Genomic DNA, 21,403 nt, shown 5'->3' with positions numbered 1-21,403 from the left:
CCTCAGCTTGAAAATAAGAAATTCAGAAGAGATCTTCTGAAAGCCCTTCTAGCTCATTCCCCTTGTGGTTTTACATGGTAGGGTACAACTTTTCTGTAAGTGAAATACTTGGGGAGACATACCCACATAGCTGGACCACCAGAATCCTATTGGCTGCCCTGTACACCTAGGTGCAAACAGATAAAGGGGTGTGGTCTCTCTGCTCCCTCCTGAGTCTCTCTGCTTCTCTTTCCTTCTTCCTATTTCTCTGCCTCTACATCTCTGTGTACTTTCCAGAGTATCTCTTCATGTCTGTGTCACAGCCTCTTCTGGTCAGTGTGTATCTGGTATATCCAAATCTATGCACTGCTTTTGATTCCTATGTGTCTCCATGGAACCTAGATGAACATCCCAGTCCAGACACTTTGCTGTTCCTGCTTCTCAGTCCTCATGTCTCCATTCTTGGCTTGGTCTGAAACCATCCCCCCTGCTGTCATGATTTCCCCTGGTCAACCTGCTGTTGTGTGGAGACCTTACACCCCAGCCTCAGGCCTCTCTTGTGTCTTTCTCAATTCAGTGTTCCTAGTTTTGTGGGGGGAAGGATGGGAGAGGGATCATAGTGTCTTGCATTTTTTGCCACCCAGGGAGGGAATATACCCATATTTATGTGCAGTAGAGCATTAGCTACCCAGATGGTCTGGATGCTGTGAATAGGCATGTTCTGTAGTGAAATATACCTACAACAGACATTAGTTATAATACCCAAACCATGCTTTGTATGAATGATAATTGGTTCAGATGTCCATCACCAAGCTGTTTCATATGGGTATCTCTATAACTAACACCAGTCACTATGTTAATCCACAATATTTTTAGGATGGTTAAAATGAGCATGCTTTTCAATCATTCACTAGGTATTGACTGAGAGAGACTCAGAGAGAGTATTTGCATGTGTTATCTGTGTGGGTATGTGCACAAGCATGAAATTGTTTAGATCTGTAATTTGTCTCATACATACTTCCAGGAGCCTTTTTAAACATTCCGTTGGGTTCTGATTTGAAAATTAATGGAGATACTTTATTACAGCATTAATTTTTAACTAAATTTATGTGTCATGGGCGATAGTTTTCACCTCTTTACTCAAGAGCAAAGTTGTGTTTTTCTTTTATAGAAATGTGTATAAAGTATAATCATAATACTATAGTGACTTTTTGTACCTTTATTTGTAAAAACTTAAGTTTTTCATGCAAAAGAGAACAACTTAGAAAAAAAAGTAACCTTTCAAATTCAGGGTACATTTTAAATGGATTGTGTTCATTGACTCAGATTGAATTACACAGTGTCCCTGGGATGTGAGGATATGGTTTTCATCTAGTGTTTTAGAAAATCCTGCTGCAAAGTTGAATCCAGGGGAATACTTTGGACTTTCCAGAAAAAGTAATAAATCAGCCCTCACAACTCAGGAGAATATTGCTGTCAAACTGAAACTGACCAGGAAAGCATTTGGAATATATTTAAATGACATCCACTGTTTGGCCACTTGGCCAGCCATTTAGGAAGTATTTTTGAAATAGTATGATGAAACTGAACTAAATGTCTGACAGTCCAGCTTAACAATTAAAACAAAATGCTATGTGTAATTTTACTGTCATTTCAGATTAAAATGGAGCTTCCCATTCACCTTCATCAAAAACACCATATACTTTTCACTTTTTATCATGTAAGTTGTGAAATTAACACAAAGGGAACAACCAAGAAGCAGGACACAGTTGAAACTCCAGGTACATGTGCTCTTTAAATGTCTTTCTCTGCAGCTATTTGAAATGGTATCGTTTAGGATATAACCTCTTTTCATCCAGCTATAGATCGCTTCTCTCTTTGACCAAAAAGTACATTTGTGATTTTAAAAAGTCATTGATAAAAGATGAATTTTTTGTTCATTTTCTTATCATTTTTACCAAATATCATTGTCCACAAGCTTGCCTGTCAGTTTGCTTAGACTACTATAAGCGACATAAAGTAATATTGCTGTTCTCAGAGAGAAACACATATTGCAATACAGAATTTTTGTTATTTATTTTATGTAGAATTACCCAGCAATCAGAATTTTCCAGTCCTGTTCACCGAGGAAGAGGGAATTGAGCCCAGAGCCAGGGACATCTGTGAGCCTGAGAGAGGTTGGGGGCTGCTTGGTTCCAATGAGAAGAGAACAGATTTAACGAACTTGGAAAAGCTTTAGTGAAGCCCCAGTAGTGGGCCCATTCAGTAAGGCTTTAGATAAACTAATGAGAATCATTCGTAGGAGAACATAGAAGGCCCTGTGAACATAGCACATGTCACAACCACTTTGTAAACATCAGCATGCCCTGAGATTCAGATCCAGGCTAGCCTGTATCAATCTTTTGTTCGTTCGTTTGTTCATTCATTCATTCATTCATTCAGGAAATATTTCTGCTTACAGGTTGAGCATTATAAATCTGAAAATCCCAATCCAAAATGCTCCAAACCCCAAAGCCTTTTGACTACTGACATGACACTCAAAGGAAAAGATTTGGGATACTCAACTGATATAATGCAAATATTCCAAAATAAAAAAAAAATCTGAAATCTAGAACACTTCTGGTCTCGAGCATTTTGGATAAGGGATCCTCCAATTGAATTTACTAGGTACAAGATATTGTAGTACGTACTGTGGAGGATACAGTGGAGAATTAAACACAGATCTCATCTTTAGTGAGCATATGATCTAGTGGGGGAAATGAGTCCTATGTAAACAGTGAAAATACAAGGTATTTACCAAGAAAGTGGTGCTATGTGAACTCAGAAAAGTACAAGTTATTCAGCTGTGGAGGAACAAGTGGTTAGGAATCAGAGAAGGCTTCCAGAGGGAGATGGTGAGTGAGGCTTTAAAGGGTGATATGGAGTTTGATAATGCAGCGATGCTGGAGGGCAGGGGGTCATAGGATGTCAGGTTGAAAAGGATGCATCAGATTATAGAAAGCCTTGAATGCCAGGCTGTGGATTTGATTTTATTCTGTCACCAATATGAAACTATTAAAGGTTATAAGCTCTCAGCAGAAACTATTTTTCAGGAAAACTAGTCAGGCAACAATATAATGGGCAAAGTAAGTTGAAGCAGGAAAAGGAAGGAAGAAACTACAGTTGCGGGGGATGGGGCTTATCCAGGAAAAGAAGAGTGCATACTGTGGAAGTAGCAGGGAGATGGAGAGAAAAGGAATTGCACGAGTCTATATTAGACTTGGCAAATGATTGTTTACTAGGAAAATGGTTCCCCGTTAGCACTGGACTTTCAAAACTGGGTGGTTGGAAAGAAGATATTGCCAGTAAGCCGGGCTCAGCCAGTAATCCCGCGCCTTTGGGAGGCTGAAGTGAGTGAATTGCCTGAGCCCGCGGGTTCGAGACCCTCCTGGGCAACTTGACGAGACCACATCTCTACAATAAATCAAAAATGAGCCAGGCATGGTAGCATGCGCCTGTATTTCCAGCTACTTGGAAGGCTGAGGTGGAAGGATCAATGGAGCACAGCAGGTTGAGGCTGTGGTGGCCGGGAGCAGCCACTGCACTCCAGTCTGGGTGACAGAGTGAGACTCCAACTCAGAAAAAAAAAAAGAAAAAAGATATTGCCAGTAGCAGAATTGTGGGTGTGGATGGCAGCTTTTGGACCGATGTTGAGTTTGAGGTGCTAGTGAGCCATCTGAGTGGTGGCCAGCAGGCAGTAGTACTTTGTGGATAGTAGGATCCAGTTTTCTACTCATACCTCCATAGAAATAGCAGTTAGTTTGGGGTAGGGACTTTGAGAATCGAGAAGATAACTAGAACAATGAGAACCCATGACCACGTGTACCCCTGAATGACAAATTACTGATTCCTTATTCAAATCTAGACAGAAGTGGACAGAGGAGCCTGAGACAGTAATTCTGTATGCCAGTCATCACTTCAAACTGTTCATCCTTTAAGTGGCTTCCTACTTTTGGGCCAGATGGTGTGTTTGACATTGTACCTTTACACCTTCCACGTGCTCTCTGTGAATTTTGACTAAGGGACACACTTGGCTATGCTCTGATTAATTTACAGTGCAAAAATGTTACCTTAACAATCCCATAGAGAGAAGGTAAGTTAGTGGTTGCCAGGGACTGGGGAAAGAAGGAAATAGGCAGTGACTTCTAAGGGCTATTGGAGTTTCTTTTTGGGGTGGCAAAAAAGTTCTGAAACTAGATAGTGGTAATGGAGATAAAACTTTGTGAATATACTAAAAACCATTACGTACACTTTCAATAGATGACTTGTATGGTATCTGAATAATGATATCGCAATAAAAATTTCTATAAGGGAAAAATGTTGCTTAAGAACAAGAAATATATTTTTATGTATATTTCCAGGGGCTGGAAATCTTTTCTCATTTGTCAAATTTTCAGTTTAAATACTTTGACAGAGTCATTTCTAATGGCTCTTCTGCTCATGTTACTTTCCTCTGCTTTTTAGAAAAGGTCTGGGTAAACCATTTCTGAAGTTGTGCTAGTCAAGATGCTCTTCAGGCCCATTTCATAGTCTGAGAAAGCCATTTAGTCTACTTAGAGAAAGCGATGTTTTAGTCTTCTTTTCAGAATTAAAGCATTTGCCAAATTAAACACGTAAATGAAAATATTCTAACCAGATTTGTGTTGACTTCTGTGTTCACGGCATAACACACACACACACACACACACACACACACACACACACACAGAGTCATGCAAAGTATGTTAAAGAATCAGAAAGTAGTGGCTTCAAAAAGTGTTCTTCAGCCAGTTCCTCTTTCATTTGCCAAAACTCAGTCCAGATCAAGCTTTTTTACAGCTGAGTTATAAACATTTGAATCCGAGAGTAATCTCTATAATGGAAATACTGACACTGCTCAACTTGAGCAACACAGATGGCTCTGGCTTTTTTTAGCTAGAACGTGATGAGTTTTCTAATAGAAAGCCAAGAGGCTCTTTTGGGTAGAACTGTTAAGAAATGTTGTGATTGGGGAAAATCTCTTGGTAGTTTCAAGTCATAAACACTCTTCTAGTAGGCTGCATTCTCCTACCTAGACTTTTACTTTTCCCTTCTATGATTAGGAAAACTCTGCCCAACTTAATGATTAATGCCTACTGCCTTGTATAAATATGGAGTGTGACCTTGACTTGAGACCTTAATTTTCCACAGTCCTTTACCCTAGGGTTGCCTTAAGAAATTTTGGAACATGTGATTGTTATCTGAAATAGTCTCAGCTGTGAGACTCTGCACTCAGCATAAGGGTAGATAAGAGGAATCTGAGCCTTTAAAAAAATAAATCTACTCTGGGGAGGGAGGTTGGGATTCAAATATTAACACCTGTTGGGTACAGTGCTCACTATCTGGGGAATGGGCTAACTGAGACCCAGTCCCCACCACTACACAACATGCATGTGTACCCCCTGAATCTAAAATAAAAATGGGAAAAAAATAAACTCTACCCCAAAGTGTAAAGATAATGATATTGATGCACTTTTAAAGTTTTCAAGTGTTTTCATGTATCATGTCACCCTGGTCTCTCAGTAACTCTTTTAGATGGAAAGACAATGTGTTATTTCTCATTTTTACAGCGAAGGAAAGAGAGTGAATAACTTAGTAATGGCCAGGCTGGGATTTGGAGGTGATCCAATCCCATTGTTCCTTTCCCACTACTCAGTTTGCCCAACATCTGAACTCCCTCCCACATACAGAGCCCCGGAAACATCTCCACCCTACCCTGCTCCCCAGCAGTCAGCCATTTGTGTCAACCATTAGTGTAGCTAATTGCATTTGTTGTTTCATTTCTCATGGTTGATTATTGTCTTGGCAGTCGGGTTTGCCTGGGTACCTTTGCTGAAGGATGGTAGAATCATCACATTTGAGCAGCAGCTGCCAGTTTCCGCCAATCTTCCCCCAGGCTACTTGAATCTGAATGATGCAGAATTAAGAAGGGTAGGAAAACACTGCATTTGTTGAAGTCATGGTGACTCAATGTTTAAAAAATAGAATTCTGTTGGTCCAGTTGATCATTTGAGACAATACTATACAAAGTGTGGTCTGCGGGCTGGTATGGGCTACCACAAAGATAAGCATGAAAAATGCATGTTTGGAGTTGATAGCAGCTTGACAAAGTAATTTATGTCTGTTGATCGTAATAATACTTTTAAAAACAGGGGCTCAGATTTTGCATGTCACTTTAAAAAACTCACTTATTTAAGCGATTTATTTTACTGTAATTGGTAATCATATCAGTCTGCAAAGGATTGGAAATTAAATGATTTAGGATACATATTTTCTAAAGGCAGGTTGTTTTTTGCAATAATTCCATTGTATGGAAATAATACATTCATTTCTGAAAAAATGCTGAAATGTGTAAAGGTGTGATACGTTGTTCACCTATCCATTGCTATATTATAGAAGCTCAATTTTCTGTTCACAGCAACCTAATGTGGATATTAAATGGGTAGATGGTGCAAAGCCTTTGCTGAAGATTAAAAGTCACTTAGAGTCTACCATTTACACTCAAGTAAGTTACATCATCTGAATTTTGTCAAATTTCATACTCAAGTACATTCCTTGATTAAAATAGATTATATTTAATTCCTACGGCCTTAGAGAACTTGTGACCTGCAAGATTTCTCATTAATAACTTAATTCTACCCAGGCTCTGCGGCTCAGCCTGTAATCCCGCGCTTTGGGAGGCTGAGGTGAGTGGATTGCCTGAGCCTGCAGTTTCGAGACCCGCCTGGGCAACTTGGCAAGACCTTATCTCTATAATAAATCAAAAACTAGCCGGGTCTGGTAGTGCATGCCTGTAGTTCCAGCTACTTGGAAGGCTGAGGCTGAAGGATCACCAGAGCCCAGCAGGTCGAGGCTGCGGTGGCCGGGAGTGGCCACTGCACTCCAACCTGGGTGACAGAGTGAGACTCCAACTCAAAAAAAAAAAATCATTCTAGCTCAAATTTTATAATTCCTCTCAAATTATAAGATTATATTATTCCCATTAACTAAGGTTTGAGCCTCACAAAACTCAGAGAGATGTGGAGACCATCATCACCAATTTATAGATGATAAAACTGAGGCTCAGTCAGATTGGGTGACTTACTCAAGGTCACAGTAGTAATTAGATCAAATACACAGTTCATTATTCCAATTCCTGATGTAGTCCATGCTGTCCACAAAATCAGTGTATATTGATTTCATATAGGATAGTTGGACTCCCTTGCCAGGGAAGTGCCATGGTAAAGTTGGGTGTTGAATGCCTAAGACTATTGTTCTGGTAACTTCCTGCTGCTACCTTTTTTTCACCTGCGAGTTCAGACCTCTATTGCTGTTCACTTCATTAAAATGGAGAAGCAGCCCAACATCATGGAACACATTAGTCAAAAAAGGAGTTGACCACGTGTGGTGGCTCATTCTTGTAATTCTAGCACTTTGGGAAACCGAGGCCGGAGGATCACTTGAGTCCAGGAGTTGGAGACCAGCCTGGGCTGGTCATAGTGAGACCTTGTCTCTACAAAAAAATTAAAAAAATTAGGCAGGCATGGTGGCGTGTGACTATAATCCCAGCTACTTGGGAGGCTGAGGCAGAAGGGTTGCCTGAACCCAGGAGGTGGAGGCTGCAGTGAGCTGTGATCATGCTACTGCACTCCAGTCAGGGTGACAGAGTGAGACCCTGACAAAAAAAAAAAAAAAAAGAAAGAAAGAAAGAAAAGAAAAGAGAAATGGAAAAAAAAAAGGAATTAAATGAATATTTGACTAGTTGGGCATACATTGCTTAGGTACATGCCAAATTGACCTGGGCTTGTTTTGTGTGATGTCAAAAGCCACTGAGTCTGGGCATGAGGACACACAGATAGGTTTGTGAGACGTAGGTAGAGGGAGAAGTAGTGAGCTTGTGTTTGAGGGCAATGAATCAAATTTCATATGGCTGCTTCCATCTGTGTTCCAGGATCTGCATGTGCACAAATTCTTCCATCATTGCCAGCTGATTCAGTCAGGCTCGAAAGAAGTTCCAGGGGAGCTCATTAAATATTTAAAGGTAAATGAACAGCGGCTTTCTGTGAAACGTTTGTTTTTTCATGTCTTTCTGTTGCCACATTTTTATGTAGAAAGAGAAAAAACGCAAACAAACGCTTTAAAATATTTTTGGCTGTATATCCTCAAGAGAACACTTTCTATTATGTGCTTTTTCCATCAAGTGGCTGTTTAGAAGCAGATAACAGAGTGGCTACATTAGGAAGAAAATGTTATAGCCAGAATTTGACATCATATTTTTTGAAAACCTCATGAAAATGTATATTTCAGTTCCATAAATTGATTTTTTCAGGGTTTTTCTCTTCCTGCTGATTGCCCAATAAAGGTGGAGAATGCTGTGGGGGAAAGGGCCGGGAGGAGCGGAACCATTTTTTCTGGGAAAGAAATGTGAAATGGTTCCTGTGTCCAAGCGTGATAGATGAACGAAAGAGTCAACTACAGAGAAGAAGACACGTATTTTTTGCATGCTGCATAAGGGAGAGCCTTAAGGAATTCCATATCTTATCGCGTGTATGGAGGACCTAAGATTCTGTGTATTCCCTCTGTTCCAGAACTGCAGTGCCTATCATAGCCCGCCTGACATTGGCTTTCTTCTTTTTCGTTGTTCCTTGAGTAGGTTAGCCATAGTGAGTCTGAGGAATTTTATTTTTTAAATTTATTTTAGAGTTGTGGGGTATAAGTAGGGTTTTACTTGTACATTTATGTACAATTTAGTACATGAGTAGGCTGCATGAAGGTGACGTTTGGTCTTCTAGCTGGCCCTCTCTCCTCTGATAGTAGACTAGGTACCCAGCATGCTACCACGTGTGTCCCCCACTCCCCCAGCAGTGTCCAGTGTCTGTTGATCCCACCCTTGTGCTAGGAATTTGATTTTAAATGCAGCCTCTTCAAGAATTCCCTTGGGACATGTGTTATTCATTAATGATATACTCAGGAAACAAAAATGTTCTTTTCTTTCAGAGAGGTGGTGTGACATGAGATAAAATGCATGGGTTCAGAATCATAAACTGAGTTTTATATCCCAGATCTGTTCCTTACTAGCTCTGTGATTGACCTTAACCAAGTTACTTAACTTCTCTGAGCCTTTGTTTTGTCATCTGTCACATGGGGATAACAAGAATGACTGCCTTGTAGGGTGACTGTGAAGCTTAGATGAGATAGGGGATGTGCTGGATAGTAATCATTCGTGCCACACTATTTCTTGAGTGCTTCCTCTGATCCATGCATCGTTCTAACAATTGGGAATATAAGTGAAGAAAGCAAACAATACTCCTGTTGTCAGAGAGCTTACTTTCTTATGGAGACAGGAATAAACATATAAATGACTACATAGATAGGTCACATCATGTGGTAATAAGTGCTATAAAGAAAACCAGCACAGTGAAGGACACAAGGATTGAGAGACTTTCCTGTTTTTCTTTTTTCTTTTTTTGAGTTGGAGTCTCACTTTATCGCCCAAGCTGGAGTGCAGTGGCACGCTCACGGCCACCCCAGCATCAACCTGCTTGGCTCCGGCAGTCCTTCTGCCTCAGCCTTCCAGGTAGCTGGAACTACAGGTGCGTGCTACCACACCCGGCTAATTTTTTATTTATTGTAGAAAGGTGCCTGGGCTGGTTGCGAACTCGTGGGCTCAGGCAATCCACTCACATCAGCCTCCCAAAGCTCTGGGATTACAGGCTGAGCTACCGAGCCCGGCCTGTTTTTCTTTTTTTTCTTCTCTTCTTCTTCTTCTCCTCCTCCTCCTCCTCCTTTTTTTTTTTAAGAGAGAAGGTCTTGCTTTGTTGCATGGGCTGGAGTGCAGTGGTGCAATTGTAGCTCACTGTAGCCTCGAACTCCTGGGCTCAGAAGGTCCTCCCACCACAACCTCTTGAATAACTGGGACTGCAGGCACATGACACCATGCCTGACTGATTTTTAAATTTGTTATAGAGATGGGGTCTTGTTATGTTGTCCAAGCTGATCTTGAATCCCCTGGTCTCAGGCAATTCTCCCGCCTTGGCCTTCCAGAGTGATGGGATTATGGGTGTGAGCTACTGATCCCAGCTGAGCTTCCTGTTTTAAAGCAGCCTGAGAAGATCTCTTTTGTAAAGTGACATGTGAGCAGAAACCTAAAGGACTCGAAAGTGCCAGCCATGTGAATTTCTGGGGGAGAACTAGGAACGGCAAACACAGGGCCCTGAGGAACTTGGCTTGGCATGTTCAAGAAACAGCAAGAATCCTGGTGTGACTGGCACATCGTGATGAGATATTACTGTAACTGGGAGCTAGCCAAGTAAGGCCTCATAAGCAGTGGCAAGGAGTTGGAATTTACTTCGAGTGAGATAGATAGGAGGGCTTGCAGGGCTTTGAACATAGGTATGTCATGATTTGACTTTGGTTTTTTTTTTTTTTTTTTTTGAGTTGGAGTCTCACTCTGTCGCCCTGACCGGAGTGCAGTGGCCACTCCCGGCCACCGAAGCCTCGACCTGCTGGGGCTCCGGAGATCCTTCCGCCTCAGCCTTCCAAGTAGCTGGAACTGCAGGCGCACGCTACCACACCCGGCTAATTTTTTTTGATTTATTGTAGAGATGAGGTCTCGCCAAGTTGCCCAGGCGGGTCTCAAACCCGCGGGCTCAGGCAATCCACTCACCTCAGCCTCCCAAGGCACGGGATTACAGGCTTTGGTTTTTAAAATATTGCTGTCTACCAGATAGAAACACACTGTTGAAAGACTAGAGAATATAGACAATCAATAAGTGGTGGCTACTGGTCTTACTTATCATTAAGGAGCTCAGCAGTCATGTAACTTTCAAATCCTTTCTTCAGGAAATGTCTACGACTCCAGCTTCATGTATGCATGCTTTGTTGAGGCTTTTTATTCAAGTGGGAAAGCTTTGAAAAAGTTCTAACAGAGTAGGATGGAACAGAACAGCATTTTCATATACTGATATTCTTCAAATGGAAAAAAAGTGCACTTATTTGTATTTTTGAGGATGTGGAATTTCTGATATTTTTGTGACCTACGCTCTCCCTCTAGTGGCGCTTAGTGAAATGTCATGTGATTTCAAAATTAGCCAAGCTTCCTTATAGAATGTTAGTGCTAAAGAGAATTCTAGAGATTTTTTTTTCAAACAGGAGACTCAAGTAGAGGTGACTTGCCTGTAGTCATTCAGTTGGGTAGTAGCAAAGCTGAGGCGAGACTATGACATGAGTCCTGGGCTTTTTCTACCATACCTTGCTGTCAGCTGTCCCTATAAATGACATTGTTTCATCAATTCATTTACCACTTACTTGTTGAGCTCTTATTATGTATTTAGTATTTTCCTAGATCTTTGAGGTTTGCAGAGAAGAATAACTTAGGGTAATTGTCCATAGAGACCTTACAGTCTAACTGAAGAGTCAGGACACACATATGTTAAATAACAATATATCAGTAATACAAATTGTATTCCAAAGCAATATGTGATAAAATGTCCAATGTGTGATACAAGTGCTGATGGTTCCCTGAACTAGGAAGCATTGCAGAATAAAGGGCTTCCATCTTTATCTTACCGTTTGGTTTCTTATTTTATTCATTTATGTAGTCATTCATTTATTGAACACCTACTATGGGTTAGACATTGTTCTAGGTCCTGGGACTCTAATGGGGAACAGTTCAGACAGCACACCTGCTCTAGTTGGGGTAGAGAGATTATAAATAAGTAATTTATGAATGAAGTGTGTGCTGTGAAGAAAATAGAGCAGGTTAATGGGACCAAACAGGACGAAGAGTACCTTCTTCACAGAGGTGTCAGGGAAGACCTTTTGGAGGAGGTGCCATTTCAAGCCAAAAGGAAATCTATGAGAAAAAGACAACCTCGATGATGAAGCTGTGTAAAAGAATAACAGAAGATCATAGCAGGCATATTTGCAGGACAGAAAAGGCCACGTAGTTAGAGCACAGCAAGGGGAGAAGTTAGTATGAGAGGAGTTGGGACGGACAGGCAGGGTACACGTAGGCATGGGAAGCCCGAGACAGCTCTTTCTTTGGGGTGGTTTGTTTTGTTTTGTTCTGAACAAGGAAAAGATGGTATTATCTAATTTGCATTTCAAAAAGAACACTCTGGCTGCCATGTTGAGAATACATTACAGAGGAACGCTACTGGTAGCAGAGAGATCAATCTTGTAGGGAATGCCCATCCCTCTTTTCCACTGGGCATTTCCCCATGTATTCCTTGCCTTCCTCCTCTCTGAATCCTCATCGGATACTCCTTACCCACTCGCACACTCTGTTACTTCTTCCTTGTGTAGTTTGTGTCTGCCACTGTCATAGTATTTACTGTGGATATTGCAGTGATTTAGTTCCATGTCTTTATCCCCTTTAGGCTATGAACTGCTTGATGATAGAAATCATGGTTTTTGTTTGGTTTTTTGTTTATTTGTTTTTAGTGTGCTTGGCTAATGGATATTGACTCAGGATGTCTTTTTTGAATGAGAAAATGTATGATTTTGATGAAGTAGAGATTTGTACTTGCCTTGAAAGAGTGGCCAGGATTTGGATAAAAACTGTGAACAGAGGCACAAAGGTGGGAAAGCATATGAGGTGGATCTCCAAAACCAGGATTTATTTATTAAAAAACTGCATTTATTCTTACATTTTAAACTTCAACCTCCTTTAAAATACTCTCCATTTGATGCCCCACATCTATCAAGACACTTTTTCCACTGCTCAAAACAGTTTTTGAACTTGTCAATTTCAATGCCTTTTAGTGCTTCTGCTGTTTTTTGTTTCACCTTGTCCACATTGAGAAAACATTTCCCTTTGAGGACATTTTTTTTAATCCGGGACAAACAAAAAAGATTGGGTGAATAGGGAGAGTGGACATGGGGGTCATGTCATTTTTGGTCAAAAACTGCTGAACACTCAGCGCAGTGTAGGCAGGAGCACTTGTAACTCACCCATCAAGAAATGGGCAAACACGTTGAAAGAATCTCCTCCCTCCCCCAAAAATATTCACTGATGCTGAACACAGCATCTCACAACAACATTAGCCACTCCTTAGATGGAACCAGATGATACCATGGATTCCTAGAACATTTACCTAACATAAGAAGCCTGTACTATAAGGAACCTGTTATCCAAAAAATAATTCTGCATTTTTGGGGGCCTCCTTTGCATGGCATATTCACAGAATAGAGGAGATATCAGTTTGGTCTTTTTATAAAGACGGATGGTGAGGTTGGGTCTGAAGTAACTTGGGCTTAATACTCTAAGCCAGGGTTTCTCAACTTTGACACTTTTGACGTTTGGGGGCAGGATAATTCTTTGTCTGTAGGGATTTAGCAGCATCCCTGTGTTCTATCCACTAGATGTCAGTAGCATCCCCCAGTTGTGACAACCGAAACTGTCTCCAGACCTGGCCAAATCTCCTGGGCAAAGTGGCGCCTGTTTGAGAACCACTGCCCTATGTAACGGGGAGATATCCAAAAGATCTTGGCAGAAAGTGTTCTAATGTAACGAGTATTTGAGGCAGATTAATTTGGATATGACAGTTGGATGGATTGGGAGTCAAAATAAATTGTATAGAGACTTACTAGATAGAAATGATTAGACTATTTTGATTTTTGTAGAGATGAGGTCTCGCTATGTTGCCTAGGCTGATCTCGAACTCCTGGGTTCAAGCGATCCTCCTGCCTCAGTCTTCCAAAGTGCTGGAATTACAGGCATGAGCTACTGTACCCAGCTGATTAGAGGGTCCTGAAAAGAGGTGATGGCAGGAAGGATAGAGGAAGGAAAAACCTGAAGGATAGGCCTTGAGTTTCTTGAGCTCGATGTCTTGCCCTATGCATCTGATCAAAGAGAAGCTGCTCTGAGGTCTAAGAGGTCGTTGTTGAGATGATCCAAGCACAGATGATAGAGCCCTGACAAGGGATCATGAGAGCAAGGATGGAAAGATGGAGTCAAAGTCAGAGAGACCATGAAAGGCAACTTAATAGTGCCTTAAACACAGGAACTTGACTTACCCACCTCTATTTCCCCAACACGACACAGTGAGTTAACGTAGAAGGTGGTCAGTGAGGTTTGGTTTCTATTCTTGTTAGCTGGTTGACTGAGTGAATGTGGAGAGGAGAGGAAAGCAGAAAGGAATGGAACAACTTTCTCTCTATTATTTCTATATGCACTTGAACACATTTCTTCTTTTTAGTGTTTGTAACACATTTATCACCAGAGATGGTGTGTTAGCACTTTGAAAAAATGTATTGCAAGATTGTTAAAATGCAGAGCTGCCTCAGCTTTGTAGTGGGGCTGGCTGGTGTCAAGCCAATTATATATAGACATGCTCTTCATTGAACCCCACTGAACTTCTCACCAGATTAACCAACTGCCCACTTTTCCCTATTAAACTCTGCTCCCCCCAGCCCCACTGGAACTGAGTGTTGGCTTACCAAGACTCACTTGTCATTGCTCCAAAACCTGCTTATCCCAATTATACTTCTCTTCAGGAAAGTGTTTAATATTAAATAAACTAACAAAATCCAAATGCCAAAGTGAGGTTTGGATTAAGTAATTAACAAAACAATGTCCCTTCTTCCATGAAAAGCTCACATTTACGTGAGCTTATTATATGCTAGTCGATATATTTCTCATTACTGTATCTTTTTGTTGTTTCACATTTGCAAGTTATATCATATTTCTGTTTGTTTTCATAACTAATGATGACTTATTTTAGTGTTTGCATGCCATGGAGATCCAAGTCATGATACAGTTTCTACCTGTAATTCTTATGCAACTCTTCCGAGTTCTCACAAACATGACCCATGAAGATGACGTTCCAATCAACTGTACCATGTGAGTTTTGGTGTTATAATACAAAGGTGCTGTTTGTTTGAGATTTTTCTTCTTTTTTAATGGAGGCATTCACTGCTATAAACTTCCCTCTTAGAACTTATTTTGCTGACCCCATAGTTGTAGGTATGTTGTGTTTCCATTGTCATTTATCTCAAGAAAATTTAAAATTTTCCTTTTGATTCCTTTTATGACCCAGAAGCATGTTGTTTAATTTTCTCATATTTTGAATTTCCCACAATTCCTCCTGTTATTGACTTCTAGTTTCATACCATTGTGGTTGAAAATGATACTTGGTATTACTTCAGTTTTCTTCAATTTGTTAAGACTTGTTGTGTGGTCTAACATATGATCTATCCTGGAAAATATTCTGGATGCACATGAGAAGAATATATATATTTTGTTGTTGGATGGAATGTTCTGCATATGTCTGTTAGGTCTATTTGGTCTAAGTATAGCTCATGTTCAATATTTCTTATTAATTTTCTGTCTAATGATCTAGCCATTGTTAAAAGTAGGTTATTGAATTAACCTACTGTTATTGTATTGCTGTCTATTTCTCCCTTCGTGTTCATTAATATCTGCTTTATGTATTTAAGAAGATAAATATATAAGTTCCATCAAACTTTCTTCAGTGATGTAAATGTTCTGTACTTGTACTGTTCAATATGGCAGCCACTAGCCACATGTGGCTATTAGAGATTTGAAATATGGCTAGTTCAGCTGAGGAGCTGAATTTTTAATTGTGTTTAATTTTTACTTCAGTCAATTTAAATAGTCATATGTAGCTAGTGACTCTCATATTTAAAAAGCACATGATCCTAAGTCATCAATTTTTACTTGAAAGAATAAGGGAGTATTATTTTTATATGAAAACAAACAAGGAGATATTGTAAAGTAGAATGCAAAATGCACCTGAATTTTGAAATTAAAACAAGAGACCTCAAAAAAATTGTGAACTCAGTGCTGGGTGTTCCTGGCTTTGCTGCCTCTGATGTTGCCACAAACCTCTTCTGCCAGGTCTCAACCAACGCAACTGCACACCGTTTGCACTTATCCCTGCTGTTGGGGATAGTTTGGTTGACTTTTTGTTTTTGTTTTTGTTTTTTGAGTTGGAGTCTCACTCTGTCACCCAGACTGGAGTGCAGTGGCCGCTCCTGGCCACCACAGCCTCGACCTGCTGGGCTCCGGCGATCCTTCCACCTCAGCCTTCCAAGTAGCTGGAATTACAGGCATGTGCTATCACGCCCAGCTGATTTTTTGTTTTATTGTAGAGATAAGGTCTCGCCAAGTTACCCAGGTGGGTCTTTGACTTTTTTTTAAGTCAGGGCCTTAACTCTGTTGCCCAGCTGGGGTGCAGTGGCATAATCACAGCTCAACACAGCCTTGACCTCCTAGGCTCAGGTGATCCTTCTGCCTCAGCCTCTTGAGTAACTGGGACTACAGGCACATGCCACCACGTCTGGGTAATTTTTTTTTTAGTTTTATTTTTGTAGGGACAAGGTCTCACTATGTTGCCCAGGATGGTCTCAAACTCCTGTGCTCAAGCAAACCTGTTGTTTCAGCCTCCCAAAGTGCTGGGATTACAAGTGTGAGCTACTGCGCCCAGCCTGATTGAGAATTTAAGAAGCATTTCTCTAATCAAGTGATTGTCAAAATGTGGTTTCCAGACTAGCAGCATCAGTGTTACATGGAAGCTTTCTAAAAATGCTAATCGTTGAACATAACCCAGACCTACAAAATCAGAAGCCCTGGGAAAGGAGCCAAGGAATCTGTTAAGAGGCCCTCCAGGTGTTTCTGACACATGAGCAAGTTTGAGAAGCACTGCTACTCTCTTCACTTTAAACCTTTCTGTGAACTTTACATTTACTTCCAACTTTTAGTTTATATCATTATACTTGTCCTGTTTCTCTCATCCCTTCTCTGCGGTATGTTGACAAGCTTTTCATTGTATCTTTCTAGTCTCTTCCTTTTATTCTTACTAGGGGATTTCATTATTTGTCTTACATTAAGTCTTTCACTACATAGTAGCTATGACCATACTTCAAACACATGCAAAGATTTAGACAGAAGATGAAACATCTTGGTTGCCAAAGTGAAGTGTTCTTTTGAACCTTGTATTTTACAAGGCTCTGAGCATGTTAGATGCTGAAATCTTTGTTAGACCTAAACTACCATTACCTCTTATGCAGTCGTCTCCCTTTTAATCATTCAGGCAGTCTTGGGTATTTTTAGGGTTAGACTTGATGATCTTAAACTTAACGATTAAACCATGGTCATTAATTATAGCATGATACACTGACTTCTGTGAATGTTATTTCAGGGTTCTCTTACACATCGTATCAAAGTGCCATGAAGAAGGCTTGGATAGTTATCTAAGATCCTTCATAAAGGTTTGTAGAGTAAGTTTTCTTTCTGAGTAATTTGTTGTGAGTGACAGTTTTGTCTTACAATTCATTTTCTTTGTTTGTAGTATAGCTTCCGACCTGAAAAACCGAGCGCTCCTCAGACCCAACTGATACATGAAACCCTGGCTACTACGATGATAGCAATCTTGAAACAGTCTGCCGACTTTTTAGCAATAAACAAACTGCTGAAGGTAGGCACGTGGAACACAACCAAGAACAAAAGCAACCATAGACACACTTGGGTGATACCCTCCCATTTCACTTCCAGTCTTTTCTCATGTGACCCTCTGTCATCCCACCACTTTGCCCATGTATCTTTTACCTGACATTCTTCACAGAACCTTTTCCCCCCTTCCTACCCATGCCCTGTCCTCAATCAAATGCATAAGAGAAAGAATTTTGGATCAGATAGACCTAAATTGGAATATTGTATCTGCCATAGAATAGTTCTGCGACCTGGGGCCAGTTATTTACCAGCTTTGACCTACAGTTCCTTATTTCTAAAATTTTAAGTAAAGCATCGAACACAGTTTCTGGCCCTCCTAGGCACTGAAGAAAGAGTAGTTCTTCTTATCATTATTATTTCTTTTTTGATTTTTTTTTTTTGAGTTGGGGTATCACTCTGTCACCCAGGCTGAAGTACAGTGACATGATCATGGCTCACCACGGCCTTGACCTCCTGTGCTCAGGAGATCCTTCTGCCTCAGCTCCCTAAGTAGTTGAAATTATAGGCACACACCACCACACACAGCTAATTAAAAAAAATTTGTATAGATGAGGTTAATTATATTACCTAGGCTGGTCCCAAACCCTGGGCTCAAGTGGTCCTCTTACCTTGGCCTCCCAAAGTGTTGGGATTACAGGTGTAAGCCACTACACCTAGCAGTATTTCTTTTAGTAATGGTAGAATTTCAGCTATCTTGGATGGATCTGGTCGAGGCTTCTCTCTAACCTTCAAATTGTACAACATGGGCAAACAACTAGGCTACTTAGGCTGTTTCTGTTAATCAAGGGCAGGGTTGGGGTCTCCACTCAATGCAGGCAGTAATAAGATGTATTGTCTTTAGAGAATGTAAAAGCAGTAACAATATCAACTAAAAGTTGGTTTGCTCTTATCATCACGGTTTGCTCTTATCACCATGTGTGGGCAATTCGAAACTATGTCGGTATTAAAATACTCCTTCTCCCCTGGGGCAAGCATTCCCATCCCCCCTTTGTATATCACTAGTCAACCCTGAAGTACCTTTATGCTAAAACACTTTGAAGGTATTCTGTGAGACTTTGATAGTGAATTGGGATCACTTGAAAATGTTAGTAAAGTTCAAAGACAAGATCCATATTGATTTGTCAAACTTTGCTAAGCTTCAAAGATTTGGGTAACTATTAAAGCTTTTATTTATTTATTTATTTTAGTACTCATTGTTTTTCTTTGAAATAATTGCAAAGTCGATGGCCACCTACTTGTTGGAAGAAAATAAAATTAAGGTAAGCGGGTTAAAAAATGAATTTTTAAGTTTTATTTTTACTTTTAATTGACAAATAATCATTGTCTATATTTATAAGAATAATATTCAACATAGACAAAGAAAACTAATTTTAATCTCAGATAGCCATGAAGTGAAAATCCTGTTTTATATTTGAAGAACCTCTGTGCTTAGTTTTATTTAATGTTGCTTACAAAAACAGTGGATGTATTGCATCAATCTGAGACCTCAGTTCATATGTTCTCACAGTCTAATCTGCGGAGACTCTTTCACATAGATTCTTGCTTATGTTTATTTTCCATATAAAACTTGTTACCTTTAAGCTTGTGCCTTTGTCTATGCTGAAAAGATTCACTTGGAAGAAGTAAACTTTTTCTTAGAAAGGCTTAAGGCTTGTGCAAAGTTAAAAACACTTTACGCAGTAGGCATGTTCCTGGAATGTAATATATATATTTAGTTGTATTTTTTAATTGTTTTAAAGGTGGTAAAATTTTTCTTAGTTATAGGAATTGTGAAGTAAAAAAATATTCACCTCGTATTTGTCATATTGAGCAGAACTTTCATAGACTGGGTTTACTGAAATTGAGATGCATGCATACTTTCTATCCCAGGAAAAAAAGTGGAATGAAAACCTGGGATGTGTCTGCATCTCAGGAGTATGATATTCCCAAGTTGGGTTGGAATGTCCTATTCTCGCTGATAATTTCAGTCAGTTATATTATTAGAGGTCCACATAATTCCTATAATGATCTAAAGTAAAGTATACAGTGAACTAGTGATGTCATTTTTAAGTTGGAAGAAAAACTATAGTTCAGCTTTAAAACATAGTTTATATAAGATTTTTTTAAAATTTCAGTAGCTAATCAGGGGTACAAATGGTTTCTGGTTACATGGGTGCATTGTATAGTGGTGAAGAAGTCTGAACTTTAAGTGTACCTATCATCCCTATTAGCGCATAATGTACACAGTGGGTGGTTTTTCATCCCTCCCCTTCCCGCCCTCCTCCTTCTGACTCTCCAATGTCCATTATACCATTCTTATCTATAGAATGTATTTGAAAGTAAAAATAGCAATTGATTTAGACCTTTTGGAACTCTGACTTTTTTCTATGTCTATTTTGTTTAAGCTTCCCCGAGGCCAGAGGTTTCCTGAGACATATCATCATGTATTACATTCACTGCTTCTTGCGATAATTCCACATGTGACTATTCGCTATGCGGAGATTGCTGATGAGTCCAGAAATGTGAATTATAGTTTGGCTAGCTTCTTGAAGGTGAGTTAAAGGCAGCTGGAACATGGTAAGGAACTCTTCTTCACTGGTGTGGTCTTAAAGCCAAAGGAAAAAATTACTCACTTTCTGGAGATTCAGCTAGGTCTTAAAAAGGCTGTTAGAACAACCCTTTTGACTGAGTCAGTCTATCAGTTCAGCCACATTTGGCTTTCTCCCCCCACTGAAATGGCTAATTAATCAATTCAAGGGACCCACACAGGTGACTTAGCCAGAAGACAGGTTTTATTTGTTGCACATGATGTTTTTAAACATTTTTTTTTTGAGTCGGAGTCTCACTCTGTTGTCCAGACTGGAGTGCAGTGGCACACTCATAGTCACTGCAGCCTCAACCCACCGGGCTCAGGCGATACTTCTGCCTCAGCTTTCCAAGTTGCTGGAAATACAGGCGTGCACCATGACACTTGGCTTATTTTTTTGTTTATTGTAGAGACAAGGTCTCGCCAAGTTGCCCAGGTTGGTCTCGAACCCCTGAGCTCAGGCAATTCTCTCATCTCATCCTCCCAAAGTGTTAAGATTACAGACATGAGCCACCACGCCAGGCCTGTTTTTAAATATTTTAATTTGAATGCTTTTAGATGGGGCACATACTTTCTAGAGTTCCGCAGTCCCTACCACTCCTTATTGTACCCATGACCTGCTTCATACATTGGAATCACTTCTTTGACCCCTATTGGTTTCTGAGTTTGCAACTTTTGAACTACAGCAACCCATTTGGTGATGTAATCACAGTCTACGTGTTGTTAGTACATGTAAATGAAAATTGTTAGTGCTGGTCAGTGAGATCATTTCATTTGGGAGATACCAGAAGTCTCTATACATAGCACATTTATCATTGTTAGGTTTTGTTATTGTCACTAGGTAAGGGATAGTGCTAGATTGCAACTGTTTGTTTAAGTGGGTAATGATGATATTTGATTTGTTGCAGAGACAGGCATGGATTGAGAATGCACTTGGTTTTTACTTCTTTCCATTCCATTCTCTTCACAGCTTCTCACGTAGCAACCTTATAGGCAATAAACCATCTAAGCAATTTTAGTGTCTGACATACATTTGTTTTGTTATTAAAAATTCACAACTAGGTTTCATATCTCCTGAGTATGATTTTCTGACATAAGACTTTTCTTATGTCAGAATTAAATTCTTATGCCAGAATTAAAATAAAGTTTTAATACTATTACATAGGCCTTTTTGTATATTAAAAAGCAAATATCTGAGACAGGTGTGGTGGCTTACATCTGCAATCCCAGCACTTTGAGAGACTGAAGAGAGGATTGCTTGAGCCCAAGGATTTTGAGACCAGCCTGGGCAACATAGCAAGACCCTGTCTCTACCCCCCACCAAAAGCAAACATCCACATATCTTT

At 40.0% G+C, this 21,403-nt stretch overlaps 1 protein-coding gene across 2 annotated transcripts in view; it reads left to right on the top strand.

Moving 5' to 3' along the window:
- The window catches only part of DOCK11 (dedicator of cytokinesis 11), a 133,805-nt gene that overhangs the window by 43,298 nt on the left and 69,104 nt on the right, over nt 1–21,403 (top strand). For both annotated transcript variants that reach the window (XM_021712283.1, XM_021712281.1), the window contains exons 19-27: nt 1,637–1,760; nt 5,846–5,967; nt 6,455–6,541; nt 7,967–8,056; nt 14,742–14,860; nt 17,181–17,250; nt 17,331–17,456; nt 18,679–18,750; nt 19,876–20,022. In XM_021712283.1, the coding sequence (XP_021567958.1) occupies nt 1,637–1,760; nt 5,846–5,967; nt 6,455–6,541; nt 7,967–8,056; nt 14,742–14,860; nt 17,181–17,250; nt 17,331–17,456; nt 18,679–18,750; nt 19,876–20,022 (957 nt within the window). The remainder of the gene's footprint in view (nt 1–1,636; nt 1,761–5,845; nt 5,968–6,454; nt 6,542–7,966; nt 8,057–14,741; nt 14,861–17,180; nt 17,251–17,330; nt 17,457–18,678; nt 18,751–19,875; nt 20,023–21,403) is intronic.

The sequence above is a fragment of the Carlito syrichta genome, unplaced genomic scaffold (assembly GCF_000164805.1).
Source record: "Carlito syrichta isolate Samal-C Ts95f unplaced genomic scaffold, Tarsius_syrichta-2.0.1 Scaffold303164, whole genome shotgun sequence".
NCBI classification, from domain to species: Eukaryota; Metazoa; Chordata; class Mammalia; order Primates; family Tarsiidae; genus Carlito; species Carlito syrichta.
The sequence above is the reverse complement of the archived record's forward strand: the minus strand, read 5'-3'. Positions and strand labels throughout refer to the sequence as shown.